At 51.1% G+C, this 20,310-nt stretch overlaps 1 protein-coding gene across 17 annotated transcripts in view; it reads right to left on the reverse strand.

Annotated features, from left to right (window-relative positions):
* FGFR1 (fibroblast growth factor receptor 1) overlaps positions 1 to 20,076 on the reverse strand; it is a 59,619-nt gene extending 39,543 nt beyond the window's left edge. For 8 of the 17 annotated variants that reach the window (XM_009212921.4, XM_031669485.1, XM_009212918.4 and 5 more), the window contains exons 1-2: positions 19,431 to 19,534; positions 8,459 to 8,637 (exon numbers count right to left, since the gene is read on the reverse strand). In XM_009212921.4, the coding sequence (XP_009211185.2) occupies positions 8,459 to 8,549 (91 nt within the window). In that variant the 5' untranslated portion in view covers positions 8,550 to 8,637; positions 19,431 to 19,534. Of the gene's footprint in view, positions 1 to 8,458; positions 8,638 to 18,619; positions 18,984 to 19,113; positions 19,346 to 19,430 lie in introns of those variants that run through there. The other 9 variants (XM_031669486.1, XM_009212926.4, XM_009212924.4 and 6 more) reach the window with 6 other exon arrangements.
* Positions 20,077 to 20,310: the final 234 nt, after the last annotated feature.

A 20,310-nucleotide genomic window follows, 5' to 3' on the forward strand; every position in this document is an offset into this window, starting at 1 on the left:
TAAACCTTAAACTAAGATTTGAGTAGGAATTATAAAAAGTGAAAAGGAAGAAAAGGACAGGAACAATTTCCAGCTAAGGGACGAAGATACACAATGTATAAAGTATACGTTGTATTTATGGAAAAAGGAAGAGATTTGCTTGATTAGATGAATGAATAAATGAGTGAGTGAGTGAAAAAAAATCAGTGAATGAATAGACCATTAGCCAGAGGCTAGTTTTTGATCCTAGAGAAATGTGAGGAAGGCCTAAGCTGTGAATTCAATGTTCACTGTTGGTTAACTCTTACAAACCTCAGTGTTGCTGTTTCTGACCTCTTTCCCTGCCCAACCTCGTAACCACTAAGTTCACTCTTTGCGGAACTCCTTGACCCTCTCACCCACTTCAGGCTCCATGTGTCTCCATGTCCAGGGCCTGGGAACATAAACGGCACAGCCCCCGCCCCACCATCCTCCTCCTTTTACACAACCCATCCCGGGAGGCTCAGCTACGCCACAGCATGTGAACGAGAAGAGGGCGTGGAGTTTCAAGCTCTGCCAGGGTGGATCTTTCTCAGTGCCTGAAACCAACTACACGGACCCCTCACCCCACAGCCCCTAGTTTGCAGGGCACAAATGCTTTACATGAAGGCAGTGGATACCTCGTTTGGCAAGTGGAAAGGCGAGAATTGTGTGAGCCAAGAAACAGGAGAAGGGAGGGAACTCTCAGGGTAGAAGTTCAATGTCTCTTGGTGCCACACTGGCAATGCTAAAAGGCAACGGGCCCACTACCCGGGAGGAGGGGTTCGGGCAATTGGCCCTGCTACTTGGCTGCCACCAGCTGGAAGTCAGAGCAAATCCCAAGGTAAGAAGTGGCCCAGACTCCAGCAGGCTTCTCCTAGGAGGAAACAGTTTGGGATTTGCCCAGGCCTTTCAGATCCACGTAGGGCAGTTAGCTTTCAGCTTAATTATTTAGGGTGCAGTGGGGCTGGGGAGTAGGGCAGGCAGGGAGAAGGGATTGCCTGCAATTTGGTGAAAGAGCCAGGCCCAGGAGAAAGGCCTGGGTTGCCCCATTCAGGAGCCCAGGAGAATGAGAGCAGCTGGACTTCCCCGGTCAACAAGGAAACAGTTGTCTCATTTCCAAGCCTCAGGGAAGGAAGAAAGAGGCAAAGGTGGTGTCTACAGGGTGAGCTGGAGCCCCCAGTGGCCCTGGAGGAACAGGCATTGTGAAAACAGGACCAGCTGCTGGTCAGGCTCTCTGACCCCAGACCTCGCCCTCCGGGATAATGACTCCCCAGGACTCACTTCTCCCAGGGCCATCCATCACCGCCCAGACACAAGCCATCACTCACTGCTTCTGCCTGGCCAGAGCAAACATCCCTCCGTGCTGGGGCCACAGGCTCCCAAAGAATCCCTGACACTGTCTCTCCAGTTCCTGCTGACCTGACTCCAGGTAGTCACAGAAACCAGGTGATGGAAACCCTGACAGAGTCTTTGTTTGGGATCCCTCCCTTCCCCCACTGGCAGCAAGATCTCTGGATAGCCATTTGTTCTTCCCTGAGAAATTCCTCCTCCCTGACTTCAGGGAGCGGGCCTGGCAGAGCCAGAGTGGAAAATCAGTGAAGCTAATGGTGTAGCAATGCAGAAGCTGGAGCCAAGAACACAGCCTCGGAGCGGCTCTGCTGCGCTCGCCCCAGCTTGGTCAAGAGGGCCACGTGAGCGTCCTCACATTCTCTCACAGGCCGAGGGCTGGGTCCTCCCTCTCCAGCTCTGAACACTTGCAAACACCCCTTCCAGGCACTGGAGCCACCTCTCCAGGGGAAGCAGGACAGAGCTGATACTCTGGGGAAACCTGTTACGAGCTTAGCACCTTGCAGATTTCTAGAGGCCTAAATCCTCCACCCTTGTTCTCAAGTGGGTCATCTGACATCACCTTTTGCTCCATGGAATTCCACTAGCCTCCTGGCAGGGGATGAAGAAACTCCTCTTACCATCCAGTGTGAGTGAGAAGCAAACAAGTTCTTCTCATCAGAAGAAATTATGCTGGAGATGGGGTGGGAGTAGGGGAGGGTCATGCCTGTGTCCCGAGGCAGCCTTAGGACACTGGACCACAGTCCAGTGTAGACGCTAGACTACAGGTCTGGTAGCAGAACAGAGGATGTCCCACTACCGAACCTGTAGTACCTATCTGAGACTCTCCCTGCAGCCACGCTGAAATGCACACCCCTTTTGGCCAAAGGCAGCTGGACACGCCCAGGGATGGAGAAGCTGCAAGGGTCCTATGATTTGAGGCTAGGCAACGGCTCTGGACAATGCACAGCCTCTCCCCCATAGGTGCAGGTTTCTGCAAAACACAGAGACAAAGCCCCGCTTTGTGGTGCACACAGGGTATCCAGGGGGCTTGAGGCCAGAATGGAAATGTGCGGTTTTTCCATTAAGCGCAACATCTCCCGCCTCTAACAGGCCACCAGACTCCTTCAAATCTGGGTGGGTGGGAGGAGCTGTAAAACTCAGCCCATTAAATCGCTTATGAGCTGCAGGTTTTCTGAGCAGGGAGGCAAAAGCAGGGGTCCTGGGGTGTTTAACCCACAGTACTGTTGAAAAGGGGGCAGGAACCCCACCCCAACTGCCAGCAGTGGCCTTGCAAGCAGTGTTGCAAACACTCACTGGCTTTCCCCACCAAGACTTGACTTACTGCAAAACACAGACAAATGCACCCTCCACAAGCTCAGAATGTTGGTGCTTATCATCTGAAACTGGCTTCAGTCTTTCCAAACAACTCCCTCGCCACTCTCAAAGCCTGATCTAAAACAAGCTGAGGCTCTGTAAGATCCCAAACCAAAGGAAGGGAAGGAGAGGGAGAGGGGAGGGAGGCTGGTTTTCCTGGAACCCTTATTAAATCAACTTTCCAAGGACAGCCAGAAACTCCAGGCCCTCCCCAATCCCTCAGGAGCACTTGCAGACTGAGGGGCGTTGGCACTGCGCTCAGTGGGGAAGGGCTCCCAACACACACACACACAATTAAAATCACAGCAAGGCCATTCAAATGGGGAAAACTCAGTGTGAACAGGGTTTTGGGTGGTTTGTTCTCACCTTTTGGATAGAGCCCTTAATACATAGATTATAACGTGCTTTTTCTTTTTTTAAAGACAGGGTCTCCTTCTGACACCCAGGCTGGAGTGCAGTGGCTTGATTATAGCTCACTGCAGCCTCAACTCCTGGGCTCAAACAACTCTCAAGCAATTCTCCCATCTCAGCCTCCTGAACAGCTAGGACTGCCAATGTGTGCCACGTTACCCAGCTAATTTTTAAAATTTTTAGAGATGGGGTCTTGCTATGTTGCCCAGGCTGGTCTGGAACTCCCCAGCTCATGCAATCCTTCTGCATCAGCCTCCCATAGTGCTGGGATTACAGGTGTGAGCCACTGTGCTCGGCCTATGATTTTTTTTTAAGACAACAGCAGCACTGGCCAGGCATGGTGGCTCACAGCTGTAATGCCAGCACTGTGGGAAGCTGAGGTGGGTGGATCATGAGGTCAGAAGATCGAGACCATCCTAGCCAACATGGTGAAACCCCGTCTCTACTAAATATACAAAAAAAACCTAGCTGGGCATGGTGGCACATGCCTGTAATCCCAGCTACTCAGGAGGCTGAGGCAGAAGAATCGCTTGAACACAGGAGGTGGAGGTTGCGGTGAGCTGAGAATGTGCCACTGCACTCCAGCCGGGCAACAGAGTGAGACTCCGTCTCAAATAAATAAATAAATAAATAAATAAATAAATTTTTAAATACAGCAGTATTATTATTTAATAATCAGCAGGCCCAAGACTATATAATACACTTCACACTTACGAAGTTCCTTACGGCTTACAAAGCATGAAGCCAGATCTCCCCTTAGAAGGTCCTGGCCACAGCAGTTCTCTATTCTGTCAGAAAGCTCATGAGAGACAGGCTATGTGAAAGCAACACACTCACACTGAGATGGGGTTTACTCCACCAAATGGAGACCTGGGGCTTGTTCTCCAAGTGCAGCGGCTTTCCGTTGCTGTGTCCCATGAAACAACATGCTCCTCGCCATGTGCTGCCTCCCCTGGAGGCCCAAGAAAAGGGACCCACAACTGCCATTGACTGCTCACGGCCTAGAAGCAGGCAGGATCCTATGAGCTCTGCAGACATATGGCATTTACAAAGACTTTATGAGCACACATTCATTATCAATATATTTTATAAAAGGGCACAAAGAGGAACTTTCCCAAGAGCCAACAGTCAGTAAGGTGTGGAGCCAAAATCAAAACCAGGGCAGTCCAAGGAAAATGTGTGCCCACACAGGCTTGCACATGAAAGTTCACAGCAGTTTTATTAATAGCCCAAACTGTTAACCCAAATACAGGTGACCCAACAAATACGGGACGGACTGCAAAAGGGCATGAGGAAAATGTTTCATCGCTTGATTGGGGTAATAGTTACACGGGGTGTAAACATTTATCAAAAGGCATCAAACTACGCACTTAAAACAGTTGTATTTTATAGTGGGTAAGTTATACCTAAATTAAGTTGGTTTGGCCAGGTACGGTGGCTCACACTTATAGTCCCAGCACTTTGGGAAGCCAAGGTGGGTGGATCATTTGAGGTCAGGAGTTCAAGGCCAGCCTGGCCAACAGGGCGAAACCCATCTCTACTACAAATATAAAAGTTAGCCAGGCATAGTGGCGAGAACCTGTAATTCCAGCTACTTAGGAGGCTGAGGCAGGAGAATCACTTGAACCCAGGAGGCAGAGGTTGCAGTGAGCCAAGAGCATGCCACTGCACTCCAGCCTGGGTAACAGAGCGAAACTCTGTCTCTTTAAGAAAACAAACAAACAAAACCCACTTTTTTTAAGGTCTTGCTCTGTCACTCAGGGTAGAATGCAGTGGGGTAATTACAGCTCGCTATAGCCTCAAACTCCTGGGCACAAGTGATCCTTTTGCCTCAGCCTCCCAAAGAGCTGGTACTACTGGCGTGTACCACCACATTCAGCTACCTTTTTTTATTTTTTATAAAGATGAGGTCTTGCTTGCTATGTTGCCCAGGCTGATCTTAAACTCCTGGGCTCAAGTGATCCTCCCGCCCCTGCCTCCCAAAGTACTGGGATTATAGGTGGGAGCCACTGTGCCTTTGCCAGTTAAGTTGATTTTTAAAAAATGGTCATTTAATGTCAGTCTTCCTGGGTACATGGCCTCCTAAGAGCCCCATCCACCTCTCTTCCTCCCTTTCTTCTGTTCACAAGGCCAGTACTTTGTGCTCATCAAGACCTTCAGCCCCCAGGTTCCAGCCTCCACCCTGCCCCAGCAGCTTCCGTGACACCCTCCTCCTCTACTAGCACCCTCACTCTGGTCCTAAAGTTCCTTGTACTCATCCCGTTGGGCTGGCCCACAAGCGGCCAGGCCCGAGACCCACATCTCCCTTCTGGGCTGCAAAAAAAAGAAAGTACTTTAGGATCCATCATAAATTCACATTCTCAAACCTCAACCAGGTCCTCGCTGCACTTCGACTCCTTTATCGTTGTCTACAATTGGCGGATTCAAATCTCAACTCCCCTCAAACCTCCCTTTACACTCTCATCTTAGTCTCCAGTTGCCCAGAGTTGACACCTAACCTACTTAAACCCACAGATGCTATTGCTATAGGGTCTTTACTACTTTTTCCTTCCTTTATCATCTCCCAGTCCCCATCCTGGTCAGTACCTGCACTTCCTCTAGCCAGACACTCAAAACAATCTTCAACTTCATCCTTCTGGCAGCAGCGGTGGCAGCAGTAACAACTACTAACACCTTACATGGAAGTGCTTCATCTGGATTATCCCACTTAACCCTTTATTATTTATCCCTGTTTTACAGATGAGCAAACTGCGGCGTACCATGTTTGAGTAGTTTGTTGAAGTAAATAATGCAGTTATCAAGTGGCAGAGCAGGGCGCAAACACAGGTGCACCTCACTCTTTCCCCCTAGCCATCCACACTGAGCTGCCAAATTAACTTTCTGAAAGCCGATTGTGACATTACTTGCTCAAAACTTTTCAAGTTTCCCAACATCTACCCATTTAAGTCTAGTTTTCTTTTCTTTTTCTATTTTTTTTTTTTTTTTTTGGTGAGACAGTCTCACTCTGTCACCCAGGCTGAAGTGAAGTGGCATGATCATGGCTCACTGCAACCCCCACCTCCCAGGTTCAAGTGATCTTCCCACCTCAGCCTCCCTAGTAGCTGGGACTACAGGCATGTGCCACCACATCTGGCTAATTTTCCTATTTTTTGTAGACACAGGGTCTCACTATGTTGCCCAGGTTGGTCTCAAACTTCTTGGCTCAAGCAATTCTCCTGCCTTGGCTTCCCAAAGTGTTGGGATTACCAGCAAAATCCACGCCTGGCCTAAGTATAGTTTTCTTCTCCTCCTTTTTTTTTTTCAGACAGAGTCTCGCTCTGCTGCCCAGGCTGGAGTGCAGTGGCACGATCTTGGCTCACTGCAAGCTCCGCCTCCCAGGTTCCTGCCATTCTCCTGCCTCAGCCTCCCGAATGGCTGGGACTACAGGTGCCCGCCACCACGCCCAGCTAATTTTTTTATATTTTTACTTGAGATGGTGTTTCACTGTGTTAGGCAGGATGGTCTGGAACTCCTGACCTTGTGATCCACCCGCCTCAGCCTCCCAAAGTGCTGGGATTACAGGCGTGAGCCGCTGCGCCCGGCCCTAAATATAGTTTTCTTGGCAGGGCATTAAGCTTTCCATATGCTAACTCAATCCAATTTTTCCAAGTGTTGCTTCCCAACTATCTACTCACCAGGCAAACCGTTCTCCACAAACCATATACATGCTGCCTCTGAACACTCATGCTGTTCAACATGGAGGGCCCTTCATTTTCCCCTTCTGAACTCAAGCCCATCTCAGGTGCTCTCTGTTCCCCTCTTCCTCTGCATTCCCATCACCTTTGGTTGTAATTTCACCGGGTGGTTTAAACACAGTCCGTCTTGTGTTACTTATCCCTGTACTTGCCCATCCCCTCCTGACCATAAACTCCCTGTGGGCAGACACAGTCTCTCCCACTTTGGGTCTCCACTGTGCTCCAGTTCAGACCTTGCCTTCAGTTCTGTTACTGACAGCAACATGAATATGCCTGCTCTAGACACTGTACCTTCTATAAAGTCTCACACAACTTTCCCTGTTCACCCCCATCTCCATCCAGGGGACACATATTCTCACCCATAACTCATCCTTCAAATAGGTCCCTGGCCAGCTGAGTGGTAGCCTTTTGAACACAGCCACACCATCACGTGCACCTCCAACCTTTCACCCACTGTGTCAACCTTCTCTGTGTGACCAGCCAATGAGTCACAAACCACACTATCCTCTGGCAGCGGAAATGCCCATATATTAGTTTTCAAAGTCCCTCGAAAGCCACCAGGTATGCTATACCTGTAATCTCCCAAGAGGCCTTTTCACAGCTCAAACAGATCCCAAGAATGGTCGGGTAAGTCCTTCCTGTTACCGATGATGGCTCTGAATTTCCAACACGCCATAGGTCTCCATGCTCCTTCATGCTTCCTGGGTCTCAATCACTTCAAAACCCCTCAAACACTACCTATCCAAGGCAAACCACTTGGCAGGCCCCCAGACAGGACCTGTGAGATACAATCAAGGATAGGAAAATGCAGGCATGGAGCCATGACTGCTGACCTTTATAGAAGATGTGCCTTTTTTTCACCCAGGCTGGAGCATGGTAGTGCAATCATAGCTCACTGCAGCCTCAACTCAGGATCACGCGATCTTCCTGTCTCAGCCTCCTAAGTAGCAAGTAGCTGGGACTAGCAGCGTGCACCACCACACCCAGTTAATTTCCTTTTTTTTTTGTAGAGATGGGGTCTCGCTATATTGCCTAGGCTGATCTTGAACTCCTGGCCTCAAGTGATCCTCTTGCCTTAGCCTCCCAAAGTGCTGGGGTTACATGTGTGACCCACCATGCCTGGCGAAGATGTGGCTCTGGAACAATTTTCTAGAAGCCAGAGGTCTTTAGCAAGCTCTCACCTCCTACAACATCCCCTGTACTCCAACCCAAGTTCTACCTCCAAATTCAAAGGTCATTCTCTCCCCACGGCACCACCAGCTGCATTTTATACATCACCTATGTTAAAGTGTGACACTAGGGTCCTAATCAGATATTCTTTCTTCAGAAAGAGAAAAGCACAAATTAACTCCCACAAACATGTCACCTCAGGTAAATGGATGTCACCAGCCTTCATGACCCCAACCTCTGATGAAGTCAGTTATGTTTATAACCAGACCAGAACCAACCCAGGTATCTTGAGAGTTTCTCCTGCAGGAAGGGAGTTCTTTGCTCCACCTGGGAAGGAGCCTTCCCTGTTGACCACATTACCTGCAACCATATCACCTCCCTCCCAGCCCATCCTGTTTCCCAGGCCCAGGAGTCCAGGCTGCCCCCAGCCAGTACCTTACCTTGTTCAGGCAAGGTCGGGGACGGCCTAGCGGTGCAGAGCGTGGCTGTGACCAGCACAGCCCAGAAGAGGAGGCACTTCCAGCTCCACATCCCAGTTCTGCACTTAGAGGTTAGTGACAAGGCTCCACACCTCCATGGATACTTCACCGTGAGCTCAATCCTCCTTTTCAAACTGATCCTGGGGAAAGAAAAAAAAACCCAAAAGTTAGGAGGGTCCAGGTAGGGGAGGGGCAAGGAGAAACAGAAGGTAAAGCATGCCACGTGGTGGCTGCTTAAAGCATGGACTTACTAAGGCGTCCAGAAGAAAACTGTGAATCTACCCCAACAATGAATTAGATTATCAGTCCTGGCTGGGTGCGGTGGTGCATCCTGTAATCCCAGCACTTTGGGAGGCCCAGACAGGAGCATCACTTGAGGCCAGGAGTTTGAGACCAGCCTGGCCATGGTGAAACCCTGTCTCTACTAAAAATACAAAAAATTAGCCAGGCATGGTGGCACACACCTGTAGTCCCAGTTACTTTAGAGGCTGAGGCCGGAGAATCACTTGAACCCGGGAGGTGAAGGTTGCAGTGAGCTGAGATTGCGCCACTGCACTCCAGCCTGGGTGACAGAGCGAGATTCTGTCTCAAAAAGAGGTTATATGTCTTAATTGGACAGAAGGATGCTTTAGTTCAATTCTACAGCTATGTTTTGAGTGTAGGTTATGTACAAGCCTGGGAATACCATCATGAGGTTTTCCAAGGTATAAACTTCCAGGTAGTATGTGCTACCAAGTGAATGGTCTCATGAAAGTCCCAAATAATTCTGCCCTTTTGTGGGAAACAGCTTTACAAAGTGTGTTACAATTGCAGGAGGTTTGAGCATGCCGATGGCTCCCCAGCATAAGACTTCACCCCGCCCAGGCCAGGTGCGGTGGCTCATACCTGTAATCTCAGCACTTTGGGAGGCTAAGGTGGGCAGATCATTTGAGGTCAGGAGTTCAAGACCAATCTGGTCAACATGGTGAAACCCCATCTCTACTAAAAATACAAAAATTAGCTGGGCGTGGTGGTGCGCACCTGTAAGAGGCTGAGACAGGAGAACTGCTTGAACTCAGGAGGCAGAGGTTGTAGTGAGCCGAGATAGCGACACTGCACTCCAGCCTAGGTGACAGAGTGAGACTGTCTCAAAAAATTAAAAAGAAGGCCAGGCGCGGTGGCTCATGCCTGTAATCCCAGCACTTTGGGAGGCCAAGACGGGCGGATCACGAGGTCAGGAGATCGAGACCATCCTGGCTAACACGGTGAAACCCCGTCTCTACTAAAATACATAAAAAAATTAGCCAGGCACGGTGGCAGGCGCCTGTAGTCCCAGCTACTCGGGAGGCTGAGGCAGGAGAATGGTGTGAACCCGGGAGGCGGAGCTTGCAGTGAGCCGAGATCGCGCCACTGCACTCCAGCCTGGGCAACAGAGCGAGACTTTGTCTCAAAAAACAAATTAAAAAGAAAATTTTAAAAAGACCACTCCATCTAGGGCCAACCAGTTCCTCTGGTGAGAAATAAGGGGCAATGAAGAATCATGGAACAAGCTAAGGACTAGTAAATGGAAGCCAAGTACAGAGATAACTAGTTAGTAGCTACTGGACTTGATGCTCAACTCCCCGACTTATGCAATGAAGCAGCTGAAATAAATGACCTCCTGGGTACTTTCTTTTTGTCTCTAAAATTGTATGAATCATATCCATAGTTCTACCAGCCTCCCTTGCAGAGGGAGCTACTTACAAAGAGCCTAAGACTGTGGAGCCAGGAGGGATCCAGTTCTCCCTGATGCTAGAAGGTGACAAGTGACATCTGACAGATATGAGTCCAGAAGCTGCAGGGGGCAAAGGGTCCTAGGAGGTCCCATTGCAGAATCAAGGGCTGTTGCAAGCACTGAGTCGAAGATGGCTCACGCTGGCCCCAGTTAAAAGAACAGAATCTGCAGCCCTTTACCCTTCTCAGGTCTGGAGGGGTAAAATTTAAAACTCCCCAGGGTCTTAAAGAACGGATCATAGCTGTTAACATTTACCAAGTGACAAGACTTTCTGGGCACTGTCAGGGCTACGTGGGGGTGACCATCTTTATCTTCCAGGTGGCTTCTGTCCTAAATGCTCCAGGGAGCCATCCAAGTTATTCAGAGAATCTACTTCCCCGGAACATGCCCTAATGTGGTACTTCAGCCCTGCCTCCCCCGAGCCAGGCAGGGCCCCTCGCAAGTGAGTCAGTGCTGGCTGGCAGAAAAGCCCCTGGATTCTTGGCTTCATTCACATGTGCTTGGCCAGCGGGATACACATGCCACACCACTAGCTCCCTCCCAAGGCTTACTAAAATGTTTTAATGATTTCAAATCAAAAGAGAAGTAAACATTTCTCAAAATTTCATTTTTCTAAATTTACCAAAGGAATTAGAAAAGACAAAATGAGGCCGGGCGTGGTGGCTCACGCCTGTAATCCCAGCACTTTGGGAGGCCAAGGCGGGCAGATCACGAGGTCAGGAGATCGAGACCATCCTGGCTAACACAGTGAAACCCCGTTTCTACTAAAAATACAAAAAATTAGCCGGGCATAGCGGCGGGCGCCTGTAGTCCCAGCTACTCGGGAGACTGAAGCAGGAGACTGGCGTGAAGCCGGGAGGCGGAGCTTGCAGTGAGCCGAGATCTCGCCACTGCACTGCAGCCTGGGCGACTGAGGGAGACTCCGTCTCAAAAAAAAAAAAAAAAAAGACGAAATGAATACTGAACACCCACTATGTACCACGGATGCCCTAAGTAGAACTAATTTAGAACTATAAACTTTTATTTATTCCTCACTATAAACTTATGGGGGATAAGTTTCATTATTCCTTTTAAGCAATGGAGAAACTGAGGCTCAAAGAGATTAAGTACTTTACCCAAGGAAATGTAGCTAGCATGTAATAGTGCCTCAAAGTTTTTGGATATTAGAGGACATGGTGGGAGGAAGTAAATAAGGGACTGATCAAGCCTGACTCCATCTGATGCAAACTCAGTTTCTCCAAACCAAGTAGATAAGGCAAATCCAAGGTAACTCTGGTAACAAAAGGGCCTTGATTTGCAGTTCCGTTGGTCAAAAGACCCTTGTGCCAGGGTGTGGTAGCTCACACCTATAATCCCAGGACTTTGGAAGGCTGAGGCGGGTTATCACCTGAGGTCGGGAGTTAAGACCAGACTGGCCAACATGGTGAAATTCCTCATCTACTAAATCTACAAAAATTAGCTGGGCGTGGTGGTGCACACCTGTAATCCCAGCTACTCAGGAGGCTAAGGCACGAGAATTGCTTGAATCTGAGAATTGCTTGAATCCGGGAGGTGGAGGTTGCAGTGAGTTGAGATTGTGTCACTGCACTCCCACCTGGGTGATGGAGTGAGATCCTGTCTCAAAACCAACTAACTAAAAGAAAGACCCTTGAAAGCAGACCACAGATGGGCCATCTAGGACACTGCATGGGGCACATTCCCAGATCCCGGATAGAAGCAGTGCTTGCCAGAGGATACCCCTAAACCCATATTCCACATCTCACTACATCCCAAAGATATATCTGATGCAGTCCTGTCACTCAGAAATGCATACCTGACCAAGAAAACCCAGGTCCCATGGTAAATGCCAGAGTATTGAACAAGTTCTCAGGTTCCAATGGGAAAAGTGATGTCATGTTGAGATGGTTAAGCTTGCTTGGACTTGGCCACTCTGTCCCCAGAAAAACCTGCCGCCTCCTCCCAGGTGTGGGCTGGCTGCAGACCGCCCTCTCTTAGCTCCCTGGTCAATGCACTGCAAATTCATCTGCCAGCTTCTCTCTCGTTCTTTCCCAAAAAAGGTGCAAAAAGTCTCTTCCTCTCCTACCCCTCTGGCCCTCAGGTTTGACATCTGTAAAACAAAGATGTTAAGAAAGCCCGGCCTCCTGGCACCAACTCCTGGAAAAAGAAGTGGGCATACACCCCATGCCACCCGCCTGCAAAAAACACAGTGACAGGCCACTAGTCCACATGCTGTCTGGACCCTGCCACCTCCTCCTTCACCTCAGTTTCTCATTCTACTAATTAATGAATTTTTCCAATCCCTTAGGAACAGTTTCCTTCCTTCACTGCTTGACAGATGTGACCTGCAGCCTTGCAGGTGTACACAGCAGCTTCCTCCAAGACCCTGCAGCTGGTTCCCCCCCGCCCTGCCTCTCCAATATCAGCCAGGCTCCTGGGATTCACGCCTGCATGCAGAGGTCCTCGGTGGGGAGGAGGCAGGGGGCAGATCTCAGTTTCCCACTCGTCGCAGGGGGCTGAATTACTTGCCCTGCCTCCATCACAGGTGGTTATGAAGACTGAATGGGCTGCATGGGTGAAAGTGCCTGCTGTCTTCTCACTGGAGTACTGATCCAACATAAAGGGTGGACAGTGTCTGGTGAGACAGCAGGGGCTGGCTGGACCACCGTGACCTTGCAGCTCTCCCACTTCTAAGAGAAAAGCCTTCTGTGAAGGTCACATCTCCTTGTCCAAAAATTACGTAAGGAAAACTATCTGACGAATTCATGGCCGAGTCTTTTTATTCTTTCTGAGACGGAGTGTTGCTCTATCACCCAAGCTAGAGTGCCGTGGCACGATCTCAACTCACTACAACCTCCATCCCCCAGACTCAAGTGATCCTCCCACCTCAGCCTCCCAAGCAGCTGGGCTAAGTTGCTGTATATTTTTTAAAAATGGGGTCTCACCATGTTGCCCATACTGGTCATGAACTCCTGAGCTCAAGATATCCACCCACCGTGGCCTCCCAAAGTGCGGGGATTACAGGCATGAGCCACCACACCCAGCCTGAGTCTTTTCATTCCTGTCCGCTGGAGACAGTATGAATTCATGCCCTTCCATTTGTGATCCTGCCACCCTGGGACAGTCACTTAACCGTTCTGAGCCTCAGTTTCCCACTTAGAGGAAGCTACATCACAGGTGATTACGAGGCTCAAATGGTTGGTGTGGGTGAATGTGCTCATTCTCTTCTCTTTAAAGTACCAATCGAATGTAAAGAATTATGTATTTATATTTCACATATAATATTAAGATATTTATAATTCTCATTGTGTAGTGCTTTGAGTCACTCCTTGACAGCACTCTCAGGAGATCTGGTAATTGGCAGCAGGAGGACAGGAACTTCCAACCTTTCCAAAGGCATTTCTCACTCTCCATCTTCATGTCTTATATTCTAGATCTGTGGCCCACACGGTGGCCACTGCACACTTGAAATGTGGCTGGTGCTAACAGATATGCTAGAAGTAAAAAGTATACACCGCATCTTAAAAACTTGTTATGAAAAAAATGTAAAGTATCTCATCAATAATTTCTATATTTGATTACATGTTCAAATGATAATATTCTGGAAATATAGTTATATTAAATAAATTATTAAAATCTAAACAAGTTAATTAAAAAACAAATTTTGGCCAGGTGTGGTGGCTCACGCCTGTAATCCCAGCACTTTGGAAGGCTGTGGTGGGCGAATCACGAGGTCAAGAGGTTGACCATCCCGGTCAACTGGTGAAACCCCATCTCTACACAAAAATTAGCTGGGTGTGGTGGCGGGCGCCTGTAGTCCCAGCTACTCGGGAGGCTGAGGCAGGAGAATCGCTGAACCCGGGAGGCAGAGGTTGCAGTGAGCAGAGATTGCGCCACTGTACTCCAGCCTGGCAACAGAGCAAGACTCTGTCTCAAAAAAAAACAAAACCAAACAAAAAAAACCTGTTTCTTTCTTTTAATTTCCAATGTGGCTTCTAGAAAATCTGAAAGTACACATAGCTCATGTTATGTTATATTTCTTTCTTCCTTTCTTTTTTTCTTTGAGATGCAGTCTTGCTCTGTCACTCAGGCTGGGGTTGCGTGGCGCAATCTCGGCTGAACCTCTGCCTCCCGGGTTCAAACAATTCTTCTTCCTCCCAAGTAGCTGGGATTACAGACATGAGCCACCAAGCCCGGCTAATTTTTTTTTTTTTGAGACAGAGTTTCACCATGTTGGCCACGCTGGTCTTGAACTCCTGACCTCAGGTGATCCACCCGCCTTGGCCTCCCAAAGGGCTGGGATTACAGGCATGAGCCACTGTGCCTGACTGTTTTTTTTTTTTAAACAGGGTCTTCCTCTGTCCCCGGGGTGGGAGTGCAGTGGTGCAATCACAGCTTATTGCAGCCTCTGCCTCCTAGGCTCGAGTGATCCTCCCACCTCAGCCTCCTGAACAGCTGGGACTACCAGAAAACATGAGCACACTCATCTAATTTGTGTATTTTTTGGTAGAGACAGGGTCTCACCATGTTGCCCAGGCTCATCTCCATCTCATGGGCTCAAGCAATCCGCCTGCCTTGGCCTCCCAAAGTACTGGGATTACAGGCGTGAGCCACCGTGCACGGCCTCATGTTCTATTTCTATAGGGCACCACAGCTCGAAGCAACCTCCATGCCTCTGTGGCAAGACTTTCTTCTTTGCCCTTCCTTGTTCTGCAACAGGCCAGGCCTTCCCTTTTCTCTGAACCCCACCTTAAGAAGCTGTCTCTTCCATAAGACTTTCTTGGGCCTTCTAGCTGGAGGATTTTATTCCTCCAAATTCGCAAACCACATTACTAGCCCCTCTCACATGGTGCTTAGGTCACATGATATGATTGTTATTTATGTTCTTCATTCTCTTCTCTCCCCATGAAACTGCAGGCTCCTTCAGAGCAGGGTCTGTGCCTCCCTAACCTTTGCTAACACCCTCTGCACCTAGTATGTACACAGGAGATGCCAACATGTTCGTTAACTGGATAAGTAAGTGAATGAAGGAAAATAAAGAGCTGATGAAAAGAAACTGATACAGATACTCCTCCAGAAAAAGAGGCTCAGAATATCAGAGAAAAGCAATTAGCTAGTATCCCTTGTTAACCAGCCAAACTCTAGTCCAAATGGTACCGAGAAAATTTCTGGACAACTTGGTTCTTCAGAATTAAGGAAGTAATACCAAAACATTATTCCCTTCAGATGGGAGTAAGACTTATTTCTTCCCCACAGTGAGCATTCTCTACTCACATGTTGAGAGGGCAGGGGGCAAGTACTTAATAAACATGGAGAAAGTTACTCAGCTCAGCTTGCAAAATTTTAGTTGGTCCAAGAGAAATGCTTATTTTTTGCGTCTCTGTTAAAAAAAAAAAAAAAAGTCTACATGTCCTTGGAAGTAAAAGACATATAAAAAATTAGCAATAAGTGGCCAGGCACGGTGGCTCACACCTGTAATCCCAGCATTTTGGGAGGCCGAAGCCAGCAGATCGCTTGAGGTCAGGAGTTCAAGACCAGCCTGGCGAACACAACTGCTGCACATAATCTAGAAAACCTTGCTCTTGAAGACAGGATGTACTATGAGTGGAACCCCACCAAATTCTTGGGATAGTTCACCCAGGTGAGTGCTATTAAATGGGAGAGAGGGCCCTAAACATGGTTTCTTTCATTGCAGGGGAGAGAGAAATGGTGGTGAGGAGGGAATTTCTGTTTAAAGTAGATGCAACCTTAGGGGGAAAAACAAATATCCTGGCCCAAGTCTGACATTTCATCCTCTCTGGAAACACCAGAATCTTCTCTAAAGCTCTGCATCTGGACTCCTACCAGTCCCTGGTGCTTTCAGGCCTTTTACAAAGCTCTGGGGAAGACAAATGCAAGACACAAATTTCCCAGGAGGAAATTAAATTCATCAAGTGATGTGAGGCCCTTTCAGAATAAGACATTTGAATCAATTCTAATGCCTTTTCCTCCAGCATCAACAGGCTCAAACTTTGCTAGGACGTTCTGTAACTAACAGCCATTTTGACAAAAGACACTTTAGAAACGGAGGCAAGAAAAAAACCTTTGGAGAAGCCCGCTGCTAAACCGCCAAGTTCACACCAGCAAATCTCCCATTTTAGGAGTCTTGTTTCAGGTCAATACTGAAAACAAAGAGCACACCACTAAAAGCAAAACCCATGGATTTTCCTTGGTCTCTAAGGCTTGAGTCTGCCTACCCAGTGTTCAATTCAATTTTCTTGCTCTCTGGAGTCCACCAGGAATAAAGCTAGCCCAGCCTGAGGGATGCACCCGACGTATCTAATCCTCTGCCCCTAGGGAGTGGGGGACACTTCGCCATTTCTTCCTGAGCCTTTGCTTCCCTGGCTATCAAAGGGCCACCTAATGGAACTTTCTAACATCCTCCATGGCCAGAGGTCAAGGAAAAGAAGCACCCTAAGATTGTTCAAGCGGTGCCCACTCTGGCCCGAATCTGTACTGGGAAAAATACCTGGAAAATGAGCATTTCTGCAGGCATGTTTGGAAAAGCAGGCAGTGAAGTCCAAGGGGCTCTCAATCTGGATGAACCTCATTAAAAAGCTGACACTCAGCTATGACTAAGAGTAAACGCAACAGATATTTCAAGGAGCTCGTCACTGATGCAGTTCATAACCCTCCCAGCTGGAGTCAGACCCCAGCAGCCTCCCGGTCCCCAAACACCCTGCACTCGGAGGGTCAGGGGCAGCCCCGGAGCTTCTCCTAATCCACTGGGGGTAGGATATGTAAACAAGTCATTAGGGAGGCAGGCCCTCGGCACAGACGGGACGGCAATAGCAGAGGCTGCTGAACCTCGGTCACTGAGAGGAAGGTGGATGACCCGGCCGTGGGGGTGATTAACCAGACCAAGGCGCGTCCCACGGGGCCCTGCTACTTCGCTTTTAAACAAGCCTCAGGGAGGAAACCGGGAGCCCGGGCCAAGGGAGGAAAATGGCCACTTTCTGCTAAACAGTCTCAAGGCTAGATAGTATTCCAAAAAAAGCCCTGGTCCGGAGGTGCAAAGGGTAGGGCACATCTGCGGAGGAAACAGTCACCTTAATTACCACGTCTAGAGAAAGTGCGATTTCATTACAGCCTCCAAAACTACCGCCCAAAGAAGGAAACCAGAGAAGTGTTTTCAATTTGAAAGAGGCTGGAAAGAAGAGGGTGAGAGAGACTGACTCTCTCCACCCTCCCGCAACTTTGGACCACAAGGCGCTTTCCTGCCTCAAAGACTATTACCAAACACAACTGGACAATCCAACCCCCCGCTTTCAAACCTGTAGCCGTTACTTAAATGGTAAAACGCCCCACTTTAGTTTCCGGGGGATGCGGCCCAAATCAGTCCTTAAAAACACACAGGGAGCGCCTCTGGCAGCAGTCGCCCACGCCCCCGGCCCCGCGCACTGGGCTCGCTCCGGGAGGGGCGCGTGACGCCACCGAGGGGCGGCCGAGAGGGGACCGCGGGCTCCGGGCAGGGCAGGCGCTCTCGCAGCTCCAGCTATAACACAAGGGAGAGAAAGCAACGCTTTGGTTCCAGAAACTTCCATCGTCAAGGCCAGTTCTGGCCAGACGCACAGCCAAAGAGCCTCCCCTAGTCTAGCGGATGAACCGTTCGCGAATGCCACCCCCTAAAACCTTGGACCCATCTCCCAAGATGCCTCTTTTCTGCGCAATCCAGAAAGCACCCCGACCGCCGCCACCCACCAGCGGCGGCGAATAACTAACTTAGTGAGATCTTAGATAACTCGGGATCCAAGGGAACTTTCTTTTCTCAACGCCGCATCTCCAAGTCTCCAGAAATGTTAAGGAGGGAGGTGGTCAAGACGAGTTGAAGAATCCGAGTTTCAATTTGGGGGAGGGGGAGGGGAGGAAGAGGGAAGTTAATAATGCGGCTGCGGTGTACCCGTGTGGGGTGAAACGGAACCAGATGCGGCTGTTACATCTGGAAAATGGGGGTGGGGGAGGGCTGGGGGAGAAAGACATCGTGGTAATGTTTTTCAAACGGGTTGATAGCTTCTGAGACCAGAACAAGAAACACGCTTCACACCCCCCGCCCCACCACCACCAAAAAAGTGTCTGGCTGCTTCATAGGGGGTGTGTGTTCTATATGAACCCCATCTACAAGGTCCACAAATTCCTCTGCAAACATGGGTCGTAGCCTCCCTTTTCTCCCAACCCTAAACATAACGGGAGGGGAAGCGGGGTGCAGAGGGGTCTGGGCCAGAGAAGCCTACGCATCGCTGCCGAGTGAACCGCACCGGACAAAAACCTCATCCCTTCCCCCACCTCCAGGAACGAGATTGGGACGGAACGGCCCTCCCGCCGCCGTCCCATACCTCGGCTTAACGACTGTGGGTCGTCCTCCCGTTCCCCAAACTTCCGACCCTCTCAGAGACCGTCCAAGTCATAAGATCACCCCTTCTGGAAAGCGGAGTCGTTTTTCGCTCTCAGCTCAAGCAGATTCAGCCATTTGGTGACGACACCTCCTTAAAGCCTATTCCAAGAGAAGCTAACCTAGCCCTCCACGTCCTCTGCAGTTCATCCCCTACTCCATTCGCCCACAACCCGGACCCCAGGTTTAGCGGGGGTGGAAAAGGACTGAGGAATGTCCTGGATTTTTAGCGTTGAGCCCAAAGCTACCTGCTGAATTGGGGGTGAATCCCCAAAAGGGGACCAAAAAGAGATGGAGTGGAATGCAACACACACGCAACACACACACAACACACACACAACGCACCCCACCTCGCCGCCCACTCCCGCCCTCCTCCCCAGTCCAAGAAACCGCGGGCCTCGCCGCCTTCGCCCCGGGCCTGTCCTTCCCAGGACTCACCGAGGAGCCGCCGCCGCCGCCTCGCCAGCTCCCGAGCGCGAGTTGGCGGAAAAGTTGGGCAGCGGGAAGAGCGGCGGGACGAGCGTAGGGAGGGGGCGCAGAAGGAGACGCGGGCGGAGGGAAGGGAGGAGAGACCCAAGGGGGGCGCGGATCGCCCGGGAGGGAGCCGGGAGGTGGAAGGGGCGGGCGGCGAGCGGAGGGAGGCGCCGGTCCCGGCTGGGCTGCGGCGGGCAAAGCGCGCAGCCGGGAGGCTCCGGCGCCGGGGGCCGCTCGGGACGCCAAGCCAGCCCCGGATCCGGGGGCGCCGCGACTCTTACCTCGCTCGGCGTGGAGGTTCCGCCTCGGGAGAGTCCGCCGTGGCTTGCGCGAGCGGGCGTGTGCCCGCGTCCCCGGCTCCGGCCCGCCGCCCCCGGGCTCTTTTCGGGTCCTGGCGGGGTCGCGAGAGCTCCGCGGCCGGCGCTCGACTCCCGGCGGCGCTCGGTGCTCGGCGCCTCCAGCCCGGGCGGGAACAATGGAGCCGGAGCTGGTGCCCCGGAGGCGGGGCGGGGGGAGGGCTCCCGTCCGCCGCCCGGGGTCTCCAGACCTTGTGCCCCTCTTTTCCAGACCGCGGCGGCGGCGTCTCACGCTCCTTGCAGACCGGGCTCCATCGCTCCGCGGAGGCCCCGGCGCCGCGGCGTGCCCGACTGCAGCACGGGTACCGTGCGCCCTGTGGGGCGCCCCGAGCTCGGACGGGAGAAAGTCCTCGGGTTCCGCGGCTTTTCGAGCAGCTGCGCGCTCGCGGCCGGGGAAGGCGAGGTCGCCGCAATGCGCTACGCGGAGTGTCGGTCCCGTCCGGACGTGGCCCTGCTGCCGGCACAGCCCGGGTTCCTCCGCGCGCTACGGCTGCACCAGCGTCCCGGCTCCCGCTCACTGCCGCCCGCCGCCGAGGACGCCGCGCCTGTGACCGAAGGAGCGCTCCGAGCGCTGTGCGCCGGCGAGGCGCGAGGGCTCGCCCTCTCACTCCCACCGGCGCTGGTCCCTCCTCCGCCTCCGCCCCCTGCCGCTGCCTGCTGGGCCTTGTAGTTCTCCAGCCGCGGCCCCAGAGGAGGGGGAGCCGGCCGAGCGGGCCGAGCTGTCCCGCGCTCTGCCCTTCTCTTCCTGCAGCCTGGTCTCCTTTGGCGCTTGCGCCCCTGCATCTGAGCGCGTCCCAGAGGGCGC

This window comes from Papio anubis, chromosome 8 (assembly GCF_008728515.1).
Source record: "Papio anubis isolate 15944 chromosome 8, Panubis1.0, whole genome shotgun sequence".
NCBI lineage: Eukaryota > Metazoa > Chordata > Mammalia > Primates > Cercopithecidae > Papio > Papio anubis.